The 12,456-nt window shown below is 40.8% G+C and overlaps 1 protein-coding gene across 2 annotated transcripts; it reads right to left on the bottom strand.

The window, feature by feature from the left end:
- Positions 1-273: 273 nt before the first annotated feature.
- Positions 274-12,113, bottom strand: LOC118843620 (zinc finger protein 2-like). Of its 2 annotated transcripts, XM_036751338.1 has the most exons (5): positions 12,077-12,113; positions 4,761-4,836; positions 4,222-4,348; positions 2,081-2,194; positions 274-1,259 (listed from the first exon to the last, which is right to left on the bottom strand). In XM_036751338.1, the coding sequence occupies exons 2-5, from the start codon at positions 4,776-4,778 to the stop codon at positions 340-342; spliced, it is 1,179 nt and encodes a 392-aa protein (XP_036607233.1). In that variant the 5' UTR covers positions 4,779-4,836; positions 12,077-12,113; the 3' UTR covers positions 274-339. The 2 variants fall into 2 exon arrangements, with proteins under 2 accessions (XP_036607233.1, XP_036607234.1); XM_036751339.1 differs by lacking the exon at positions 4,761-4,836 and having other exon boundaries at positions 12,077-12,100.
- Between the last annotated feature and the right edge of the window lie 343 nt (positions 12,114-12,456).

The following is a 12,456-nucleotide window of genomic DNA, read 5'->3' as shown; positions in this document are numbered from 1 at the left end:
TAAGAGGACTACAGGTTTCTCTTTCAGTATTTTTGTACTCTTCAAGTTAAACCTTAGGAAGAACTGGGTTGAAGGGGAGGAATAAGGTGTTGTGTTTTTTTGAGACATTATCAGAGTTTCATTTTATAATAGTATATGCATAAACTTTTGGTTCAAGAAGTTCGGTGGGAAAAGACAAGAAATAACTAAATAGCAACCATAAATAGTAACAAATCTTAAGATTAATTTTATTTAAAATAAGAGGAATCAACCTTAAGTTTTTATGTAGCCTCTTGTCCTACTTCGACTCTTGAGCATTTAATAAAGTGACAAGTCTGACTAAAGTTTTCCTATAATTCATTACATTCCCAAATTCGATTCTTTGGCATAACGTCGCTGATGCTGGATGACAGATGACTTTCGACTGAAAACTTTCCCACAAAGACTACATTCATAGGGCTTCTCTCCAGTATGAGTTCTCTGATGCCGACTAAGGTGGCTTCTCTGGCTGAAGGCCTTCCCACATTCACTACATTCAAAGGGCTTCTCTTTACTATGAATCCTCTTATGTTGAGTTAAAGATGAGAGGCCAAAAAAGGCTTTACCACATTCATGACATTCATAAGGTTTCTCTCCAGTATGTGTTAATTTATGTCTAGTGAGTAGAATTTTCTGGCTGAAGACTTTTCCACATTCATTACATTCATAAGGACTCTCTCTAGAATGAATTCTCTGATGTCGAGTAAAAGATGAGCGATCAAAGAAGGCTTTCTCACATTCATCACATTCGTAGGGCTTCTTTCCAGTATGAATTCTTTCATGTACAGTAAGGGATGAACGGTCAAAGAAGGCTTTCCCGCACTCATGACATTCATAGGGACATTGTCCTGTGTGAGCTATCTGATGTCTCCTTAGGCTACTGCTGTGTCTGAAGACTTTCCCACACTCATTACATTCATAGGGCTTCTCTCCAGTATGAGTTCTCTGATGTCTGGTAAGGGATGAGCGATCAAAAAAGGTTTTCCCACATTTTTCACATTCAGGCCCTCTGTCTTTAGAGGGATTTTTAAGAGGGTTCGTTGATATTTGCTTGAAACCTCTTTCAAGGCAAAAGGATTTTTCCCATGGTTCCCCTTTAGCATTTTGTCTCTTTTTTCCCAACCTGCTCTTAGGTAGAAGATCTTCTCCTCTGAGTCTTTCTATTAAAATTCCTGCTGATTCTAATTCAGAAATGTTCTGCTTCAGAAGGGACTCTTGCACTTCAATCCTACTCTCCAAGTCTGAAAAGAGACAACACAAATTTATTCTCTTTGCTAGAAAAAAAGGAAAACATTTTTATGGAAAGAGGATAATGAAATCAAAAGTAATTCCTACCAAGATACTGATGGTATTGTTTAAGTTTTCAAAAAAGCCTGGTAAACTAGAGAAAGGTTAGCCAGTGGGAGAGGAGTTGTGAGCAGGTAGAACCTCGCAGAAGAAAGTAATTAGCAAGGTATGCAGAAAATATGAGAGCCTAACCAAGAACAGAGGCTAGTTAGAGGCAGGAACAGAATCTTCCTGAGTTCAAATCTGGCCTCAAACACTTACTAGCTGTGTGACCCTGGGCAAGTCCCTTAACCCTGTTTGCCTCAGTTTCCTCAACTGTAAAATGAGCTGGAGAAGGAAATGGCAAAACTACTCTAGTATCTTTGCCAAGAAAACCCAAATGGTGTTACAAAGAGTCAGACACGATTAAAACAAGTAAACAACAACAAAAAACCAGGAATGTGGTAACATGCAACTCCCTCATGCTTAAAAACAGGAGAGGCCAGGGATGAGTAAGGATTAGGATAGGATCTGGAAGTTAAAGGGTGGTCTCTAGACAGGATAAAGAAAGACAAAGAACTGGAGGCTAGCAAAATGAGAGCCAATCAAAGGAACCACAGCTAAGGAAAAATGGGCCTTGGTTGCCCCACCAACACTGACGTAGGAGGGAGGAGAGATTTTATATCTGGGTCCATAGCAATGGACCTTTAGGCCTTGGGGCCACTGAATATGGACCCTCATTAGGGACTTCCAGTGAGTCCTCTCTTTCTGGCTTACCTATCACTCATGCACTCACCTTGATAGATATTTCTTGGGACCTCTTTCTCTTCAGCTCTCTGCAGATCAAATAGCCAAGGCTCCTTCCCTTGTTCCAATTGGAAGATCATATCAGGTACAGAAATGGGAAGCCCTGTTTATACAAAAAGAGGAGGAAACACAGCAGTTTCTCCTGGAAACAGACAACTGTCCCAGATCTTTTTTGTTACTGTTGTTAGGTAGGGATGTGAAATGTAGACTCATGTAATACAAGCATTGGAAGGACCTATATCCATCTAGCCCAAGCCCTTCATGTTCCAAGTGAGGATACTGATGCCATTTCCAGGCCAGGATATTAAGAAGTGCCTGACTTACTAAAGCTCAAATCCTTCATAAGCAGTAGGGCTGGGATGAGCCTAGTTCTCGTGACTCTACTATACCATGGTCCCTCCTCACTGAGAAAGGACAAGATAGAAAAATCCAGAGGGGATTACAGAGATTTCTGATGGTGGCTTAGGCAGGTGTTTCTAGGGCCCTTGGATAGGGAAGGCTATAGCCTCAGAGGGATACAATGAGGTTGCCAAATTTCAGTTCTATGAATGGGAGTACTTACATCTTATAAAGGAAAGATAACTACCTGGTCTCTGAGTCCAAAAAAGGTTATAAATCTCTGGCCTGAATGACTAGTAAGCTGAACCATTCCAAGTTTCCATAGCTGTTAACAAACGATTCTTTTTGATATACCTGTACCTCAAGAATTGTTGAAATGGGGGTCTCTACCTCCTCTATCCTGCTGCCTTCTAGACCTGGCCTGGCCCCCTTCCTGCCTGGTGGGTTTTTTTGTTGTTGTTGTCTGTTATTTTTACTTTGCAGGCACCAGGAGTCTGTACTTTCCTTCATGCATATGTCACATCCTCATCACACTTTCTGTAATGTGCCCTTCCTCACCCATCTCTTGCATCTACTTTTAGAGTAAGAAGTTTTCCTTCTCTTTATTGGCCCAGGTTTCACCACAGACTAAAAAACAGATCACACTGTTGTCACCTCCCTTTTGTTTAAGTCCCCATGCCTCTGATCTCAGAAAAATCCTATTTTACCCCCCAAACTATCGTTTTTTGCTATATAGCCTGTAGCAGAGGTTCTGATGGGCTGTCCTAAGTTTTCTGTCTGAGAAGGGAGCTCCTGTGTGCAGACACATTGTTTAAAAACTACACATATACACACACACATACATACATACTCTTTCCTCCCTTTCTTTATCCTTTCTTATCTACCCCCTCCCCTCACTATACTCCCTACCCCGTCTACACTCTACTTCTAAATCTGTAGGTTTTCTCTGTACTAGAAATGTTCCTTCTGTTTCTGTCCTAGAGGCACAGAAATGTTCTGAGGTCCTTGTCCTCTCTAGCACGCCATCTTTTATCTGGTCCCTGTGGAACTGGAAGAGCCTAATTATCACTTTATAGTTAGGTAGCAGGCACTGGGAATCAAAACATTTCCTACAGACATTGTTAAGGTCCTCCACTCAAGTCCTTCATAGAGGCTTCGACATTGTGGCATCAACGTGGTATTATCCAGGGTTCTCAAAAGCCATCCCTATGTGTTCTACTGAGCTAGAAAAACTTTAAATAGCGAGCTATTGATGGCCTGGGTGTCTGTGAAGCCTAGCTTAGTTAAGGGAGCCCCTTTACCCGTTTATTTGCAGGGTGGTATTTTTTTTTGGCCACAGAGACTCATAAAGACCAAGCTGTAGAGGGGTAGTTACTTGTCTTTGCTGAAAAGAGAACTCACATCAACAAGACCATATATCCTTGAAGTACTGATGTAAATCGTAACTATACTTCTCACATAAGTGAAACATAGCTAACTCCAGTTTACTTGTCTGTATTTACTTAATGTTCTTCAAGGCTCCACTCAGGCATCGCCTTCTACAAGAAATCTTTTCTGAAGTCCCTTGTTTTGAGTACTCTCTCCTCTCTTCTGTTTTATTTTCTGTGTATGTACATGGCCCAAGTATAATTTAAGTCCCCTTGCACTGCTATTTATTTCCATCTTTACTACTCCCAATGTCTATCTAGTACTGTGCCTTTTACATACTAAGTACTTAATGAATATTTGTTGAATTACTTCCATTTCACAAAGAGCTGTATTTTCTTACTATAGGGATGAAGCCATCCTTACCCAGGGAGATGAGATTTCTATAGTTCTCCAGCATCACATCTCTGTACAGGTCCCTTTGAGCATGGTTCAATTGCCCCCATTCCTCTTGGGTGAAGTTCACAGCTACATCCTTGAATGTCACCAATTCCTATAGTAAACACATACTTGCTTACCCATGGATGCCTCAACCCAGGGAGAAGAGAAGTAGTCAAAAGCATTTAAGATAGGTAGAATATATTGGATAGGAACTGGCTCTCATGATGTTAATGGGTCTAATGTGTATTAGGAAGAAGGTTGGGACCTGTGATCTAAAACAGAAAGTATTTTGTCCCCAAGACACTGTGTCTAACACTAGGCTTCAGTGAGGGTGAACACTCCTTATAATATATCATTTACCAAGGTTCTGAGTGCAGCTTCCTGGGGATGAAGAAGTGGGGTTCTGAAGCCTGGATTGGACACAACTGGCAGAGAATTTCCATGACAAGGGAAGAAAAAATACATACACTTTGGACACTGTGGTTTTCACTTTAGGGAAGAGTGAAGAAAGACCAATAATTCACCTGAGACTCAAGAGTCATTTTCTTATCTTCTTCTGTGCTCCCTCCTGGAGAAAGGTTGAGTCCTGAAGAAACAGGGCTGAGGATTGAAAAAGAGGCCTTGTCTTATAGTTCTCAGACTTAAGAGGCTTGGAAGTCACTAAATCACAGGTCGGTGTCATTTTTCAGTCTTTCTAGACCCTACAAAAAGGGAAGCCAGAAAAGAGCCCAGGCAGGACTGCTCTGCCATCTCTCGGGGTCAGAAGTATACTTGTAGCACATGGCAGGGGATGGATAGAACTCCATCTTGAAGTCAGCAACCAGGCTGGAAGTCACAGTTTTGTCATCAGCAGGCTGTGCAATCTGGAGTATGTAACTTGAGCTTTCTGTGCCTCAGTCACCTCCTCTTTCATTGAGGGAAGTTGTTTCCTAGTCTTTTCCTTATCCCATGGACTATGTAAAGAATCACTGCTCTCACCTTCTGAGGGGCCTCATGACATTGTAACTTCAGGATTAGGGAGGAGGCTCAGGGAAGAGGAAAGAGCATAAAATGAAGAATTAGAATATTCAGGCTATTATTCTGGTCCTGCCATGTACTAGTAATTTGACCTTGGGTGAATTATGAACCTCTCAATTACTATTTATGACATCAGAATAATCAATATTTAATAAGTACCTACTACGTACCAGGCACTATGCTACGTACTGGGGATACAAAGAAAGGCAAAAGACAGTCTCTGCCCTCAAGGACCCTACAATTTAATGAGAGAAACAGCAAGCAAACAAACATATAAAAAGCAAGCTATATACAGGATAAATATGCAATGATTAACAAAGGGAAGGGATTAGAATTAAGAGGAATTGGGAAAGACTTCCTGTAAAAGATGGGATTTTAGTTGGAACTTAAAGGAAGCGGAAGAAACCAGTTGGAAGAGATGGAGAAGGAAGGCATTCCAGGCATAGGGGACAGCCAGAGAAAAAGACCAGAGCTGAGAGATGGAGTATCTCTATTTTATATTCATATAATTTGAAATAAAAGTAATGAGAGTGATTCCACAAGCCACACATGAAAATAAACTTCATTACTTCTTAGTAACATCTCATTTCACAGCATCTAAGAGCTGGAAGGAAGCTCAGAGGGTATCTCGTCCAACTTGTACATAAAATGATTTCTCTTTAACATATCAGACAAGTCATCAACCAGTCTTTGTTTCAAGATCTCTAATGAGGGAAGAAACTACTCTCCACTCAGACAGTTCGTTCCACATTTGGACAACTCTAAATGTTAGTGTTTTCTTTCTTTTAACCTAAATCTGCCTCTCTTTATCTACTGTTGCTTGTGAAGTTCTTAGTATAATACCTGGCACATAATAGTAGGCACTTAAATAAATATTTGTTTTCTTTCTCCTTCCCTTTTCCTGATAGGGCTAAACTGAATAAGTCTAATGCCTTCCATATAACAACCCTCCACATCTCTTCTAAGACTTCTCTTTTCAATTAATCAATCAAGATACATTTATTAAGCACCTACCATATCGGGGAGGAACAATATGCACATAAATTAGAATATAAAGAATTATCCAAGGTAATTTTGGTACTTGTTGCCTCTATTTCCTTAATTACTAAATCATTTCCCTTGAAATCTCACTTATGACCCTACTACTCAACTGAAACTGCTCTCTCTCTCTCTCTCTCTCTCTCTCTCTCTTAACTGCTCAATCCAATGGCCTTTTCCCAGTTCTCACCCTTCTTGAGTTCTCAGCTGTTTTTGACATCTTTTACCACTCCTTCCTAGACAATCTTTGTCCTTGGCTACTCTGATACTGCTCTCTCTAGGTTCTCCTTTTCCCTTTTCCCATTTCTCAGTCTTCTTTGCTGGATTATCATCTATGTGATTCCCTCTGTGCATGGCTATACCTCAGAGATCAATGTGACCCCTATTTTCTCCTGTCTCTTTTTTGGTGATCTCAATAACTCTCACAGATTCATTATTATCCCCATGTAGATGACTATCAAATCTGTATAGCCAGATTTAGTCTCTCTTCTGCATTCCAGAGCTTCATATATTCATATATTCCAGATGTCTCAACTTGGATATCCTTCATAGATATTCCAAAATCAACACATCTAAAATGGAACTCATTATATTCTCCCATGAAACACACCCATCATATAACTTTCTCCATTTCTATTGATGGCACTGCAATCTTTCTAGTCAACCAGATCTTCAACGCTTCATTCTCTATCTAATCAACCTCTATATCCAACCAATTCCCAAGTCTTGCCAATTCTACCTCCACCACACCTCTCTCATCTGCCCTCTTCTCCACTCACACAACTAATCACCCTAACTAAATCTCTCACTTAGAATAATACAACAGCTACCTAATTGATCTCCCTGCCTTCACTCTCTTGCTTCTTGAATCTATTCTCTAAATAGCCACCAAGCTGATATTCCTAAAAAGCAGATATGACTGTGTTAACCACTACTCAAATACCTGAATGGTTCCCTTTAGCATCTAGTGCAAAATACTAAATCCTCAGGCTAGCATTTAAAGGGAGCTCTCCACGATCTGGCTCCCACCTGCCTTTCCAATCTTGTTTCATATTGGTCTTCTTCATATATATTCTCTATTCTAGTCAAATGGGCCTACTGCAGGTTTCTTGCACACAACATTTCATCTCCCACTTCCATGTCTTTATACGAAAGGTTCCCTCATATCTAGAATGTACTTTCTCCTCACCTCCATTTTGTAAAATCGCTAGCTTCCTTCAAAGGCATGGCTCAAGTGCTACCTCCTTATATGAGGCCTTTCTTGAACCCTCCCCACCACCATCATTAATTAGCATTCCATCCTTCTTAAATTTTTTTCTATTACTTAGTCTTTACTTATTTTTATACAAGTTGTATTTCCCCAGTAAAATGTAAACTCCTTGAGGGCACGTACTGTTTTGTTTTTGTCTTTCTATCCACAATACCTAGTAGAGTGCTTTGCACATAGTAGGCAATTAATGTTTGAAGAACTAAATTGAGAATGTAAGAAAAATGAGCCGAAGGTAGAAGTAGCCATGTGTGGTGAACAAGAGAATCCACAAAGTCATATTCAGAGAGGTAGGAAGAGAATCTGGCTAGTACTCATACTACACATCTAACTTCTAAAAAAAAGAGATAGACTTTGGTGAATAAAGAGATGAAACTGTGAAGGCAATTTATAGCATTCTGGACTTGTGAAGAAAGCCAGACACTGAATCTTGGGGGAAGAAATTCTGGAGATATTGAGGGAAAACAGAAAAAAAAAAGTCAACTCAAGCTATATGAGGAAAAAAATGAGGAAAAAAGACAAGAAAAAAGAAAGGATTTCAAGAACTTTCAAGAAGAAAGTAGTAATTAGGCAAAGTTTTAAAAAAAAGTTAAGGAAAACAAATAGATGAGAGGGTCTAATAGTTGTTTAAAGGGTCTAATAGGTGTGGCTGTCAAGATGTTAAGGGGTGATAAAAAAGTAATAACATCAGTCAATCTGCAATGGATGTAAAGATATTTAAAGACATGACAAAAAGGGTTCAACTACTGGTAAGAATGGAGAGCAGGGGAAATTTTGCAATAACTTGCATTGAATACGATGTCTGTTCTTAGTCACAGCCAAGTGACTGATTATGCTCCAAGTACAGGCTGGTCTCCCTCTTAAAAGAGAAGGTAAAAAAGCTTGAAGAATATCTCTCCATACTCCAAGGAACAAGGAAGCAATCATTAAAAAAAAAAAGGAACATTTACATGAACTGATGCACAGCAAAACAAGCAGGATTAAGAGAATATATGACTACTAAAAAAAAAAAAGATTGCTAAAAGAAAACTGAATTCTAAGTAATTGAAAGATAGAGCTATGACAGCTGTCTACAAAGTAGTTGAAGGGTTTTCATTGTGGAAGAGGGATTATACTTATTCTGTTTGACCCCAGAGGGTAGAATTATAGACAGAAGAGAAGTTGAAATGGGGCCTATTTAGGCTTAATGCAAGCAAAAACTTCCTAATAATTAGATCTATCGAAAAGTGGAATGAGCTGCTGCAAGAGGTAGTGGGCTTTCCCTCTTTCGGGGTCTTTAAGCAAAGGCTGGATGACCCTTGCTGGGGATGATACGATGGGAATTCTTTTTGGGGTGTGAGTTGGACTTCATGGGCACTGTAGCTTTTATGGTCCTGAAATTCTGTGATTCTTTCATTTGGAACCTAGCACCACGGAAGCCAAGGAAACAGAAAGTTTCGCACATCATTCTATCATTTCTCATTCCCTCCAGATACTCCAACATTTTCATCAATCCCTCTAGAATCTCTCAGTCTGATCAGACAGGTAGGAAAACAATATCATGAAAGCCCAGGATGAAGAGAGTGTCTAGGAGGAGGGAGTGTATACAAATGTCAAATGCTACAGAGAAATCAAGAAATCTGAGAACTGAGGAAAGGTCATTATATTTGGCAACTAAGCTCTCTTAAGTCTTCTTCATTGGCAGTCTTGGAATGAACAGTTTCAGTTGAGTGATGAAGTAGAAAGCCAGGGTAGAAGAGGTGGAGGGGGAGTGTAGGAAGGAGGAAAGATTTGTAGAGGGCTTTTTATAAGAACTTGACTGTGAAGGGAAGGAAAGAAAAAGGACAATATTTTAGGGAACGATTGGGTCAAGTGAAATTTTTATTATTGTTTTTAAAAAGATTGGAGAGACCAAGGAAACCATCAGTAGGTAGAAAGAGATGGAAGATTCTAGAGGGAATGATCAAAGTCAGGGAGTGCCTGAAAGAAATGAGAAGAGATGGAATGGCAGGTGAAATTTGCTCAAAAATCTTCAGTGGCCACTAGGATAAAATACAAACTCTCTAACTTGGCATTTAAACACCTTTACAATGTGACAGAACCCATTCTTCCAGGCTTATTCTACTTTACTCCATCTTAATTCTCTCTATATTCCAGCTAAACTGGCCTCATGGAATTCAGGATTCCTTCTCCCACCTCTGTACCTTTACAAAAATTGTCCCCCATGCCTGGAATGCACTCGCTCTTTGCTTCTGCCTTTTAAAATATCTGGCTTTCCTCAAGGTTCAGCAGCAGGCCATTTCCCACACGAACCCCTAGTACTTAGTGCTTCTTCCTCTTCAAATTATCTCGCATACATTTATCTGTTTACATGTTGCATCTTCCCGGTAGAATATACGTTACTTTTGGGAGGTTTTGTTTGGTTTGGTTTATCCTCGCACCTAGGGTGGTGTCTTGCAGGTAGTTAATAAAAGCTTATGTTGAACTGGAAGGAGTATGTGATGGAGAGTACTGAAAGAGTTCAAATAAAGTATTCATTCCTGGGAGACATCAAGTAGAATGGAGCCTGAGCAAACACCACTGTCATGGGGTTAGTAGTACAGCTAACTTCTGCTTATATGTTGATTAGTAAATTGTCATATACGCTCTTAACGAATGACAATAGAGTCTTATTCATGATAAATGTGTCCAATTATGTATGTGTATGTATAACTGTGGTAGTGGGTCCATTAAGGCAACACTACTAATATCTGGCACTACAAGATGTGATGCATGTAGGCATGAAATAAATTTCCTGGCAATTTTAAAGATTTCATTACAACTTGTACACATCCTTTAAAAATCTAAGTGGTGGGAAATTTTCCTAAGTGAGTAATACGTTGATAGGAAGAGGGAAAGGGGAGAGAAGCTTCATAATGAAGTTGACAGAGTCCTGCATCTGAAAACAGAAGGGTTGATTCAAATCCCAGGCCTGCCATTTACCATCTGTTTGACCACGAACAAGTCACTTGTTTCCTCTAGGTCTAGTTTCCTCATCCATAAAATGAGGGTTTTGCACTAGCTGAATTGCAAGGTTCCTTCCAACTCTAAAATCCTATGATTCTAAAGCACTGGAAAGACATGGCACATGGCATTGGCAAAGGCATGAAGACAAGAAGGGGTATTGTGCATGTATAGAAGGACAGCAGGAAGGTTGACTTGTTATAGCTGAGGATGCATGACAGAGCAAAGCAGAAAAATGGGCTGGATGGGGCAAGTGGTAGATTACGTAAGATAATGACCACTAGCTTTGGAGCCAGGAAGACCCCTACGTTCAAGTCACATCTTTGGCACATACTGGCTGTGCCACTCTGGGCTAGTCACAACTTCTAGCTCCAGGCAACTCTACATTGGTAGAGGAAATTTCCTCACCTGGGAGTTTACAAATGAAATCACAGGTCCAATGCCTCTCCTTATCTTTGAATTAAATAATTGCTCAAATTCCTAATATGCTTATGATTATAAAGTTTTAAATATATTATCTACTGGCCCTGTCCTGTGATCTCTTGTAGAATATAAACTCACACTCACCCTATGTTGAGAAATAGAATGTAAACTCTTTGAGGGGGTGGAGTACATACATAACATGGCAATTTGCAGGTAGCAATTACAAAAACAAAAACAAAAAAAAAATGAATCTAGGATGTACATGAAAGGACCCATTTTGGAGGGTACCAACTGACTTGCCCAGGGTCTTTCTTATTCTAAATCCAGTGCTCTTCCTAACACACCCATACAGTCAGGGGTGGGGGGAAGTTTGAACATGCTAGAATGAGCAGTAATGGGACTTTTTCTTTTTAAAAAATCGATAATTTTTTTTTGTTATTCTGAACTTGACAAACCAGCAAAAATGAACACTTCTACCATATGCAAAGAAAAACAGAAAAAAGTTGCATATGAATTCTCAAATCTCTATTACATACAGTTGGCTTTTTAAAAAACATAATATATAATATTCAAAAACCTTAGTTTCAAAGCAGTGTCTTCCTCCACCCACTGTAGACTCTTGAGCTAGGTAATGACAGATTGAATTTAAGGGAGATGAAAATGAACCAAAAGTGGGAGACATCTGAGTCTGTAAGACCTGCCAGTCGGAGATGAAAGTGATCGCGGAAGAGAAAAAGGCCAAAAGGGGGAACATCTTCTGGTCTAAAGGATGGAAAAGACAAGACCTAGCGACACTTTGAAGAGAGGGGATGAAGCCCGGGGAGGGGGTCACCGGTACCAGCCTGGCTGCTGGGGGTGGTGGGTGGGGTAGTGCCAGGCTCAATCCACACCCGCACACCTGTGCACACAAGTCTGGGAGCAATTTGGGTGGGCGGGAGGGGCCCGAAAGTCTTATTCAAGATTCCATGGACGAGAAGGGGATGTTCCAGCGGCTCCTCGAGCCCCCGCCCCCGGCGTGGGACCCCCACGCCAGCAGAACCTCCGTAGACTTCTCATGACACAATCATACACGCACACACACTCACACAAGTGGGGGTACAGAGCAGCCTTTACCTCCGGACCAAGGCTGGTCCACAGTCCTACCCTCCCGCGCCACCAGGGTACTACGCCTGCGCATGCAACCCCCAAGGTGAGCCCCCAATTTCTTCAGACTGCTGTTTCCTGATGCCGAACTCCATTTCCCATAGACCTCAGCGGCGCTCCCGGCCACACTCCGGCCTGGAGGTGGAATCTGGGAAGTTGAGTGCGCATATCAGCTAAGCTCAGTGCGTTCTGGGCAATGTAGTCCTGCATTCCCGGTCTGAGTGGTGCCAGTCCCTGGGAATTGTTCTACCTTTCACTTTCTCCTAGACCAGAGAAGACCCAAAGACTTGGTTCAAATTATCTTAGGATGACTTTGCATCTTGATGTGTAACCCCTGCTCTGGGATACTC

This window comes from Trichosurus vulpecula, chromosome 3, assembly GCF_011100635.1.
Source record: "Trichosurus vulpecula isolate mTriVul1 chromosome 3, mTriVul1.pri, whole genome shotgun sequence".
NCBI lineage: Eukaryota > Metazoa > Chordata > Mammalia > Diprotodontia > Phalangeridae > Trichosurus > Trichosurus vulpecula.
Note: the sequence above shows the minus strand (reverse complement) of the source record. Positions and strands in the feature narration are given on the sequence as shown.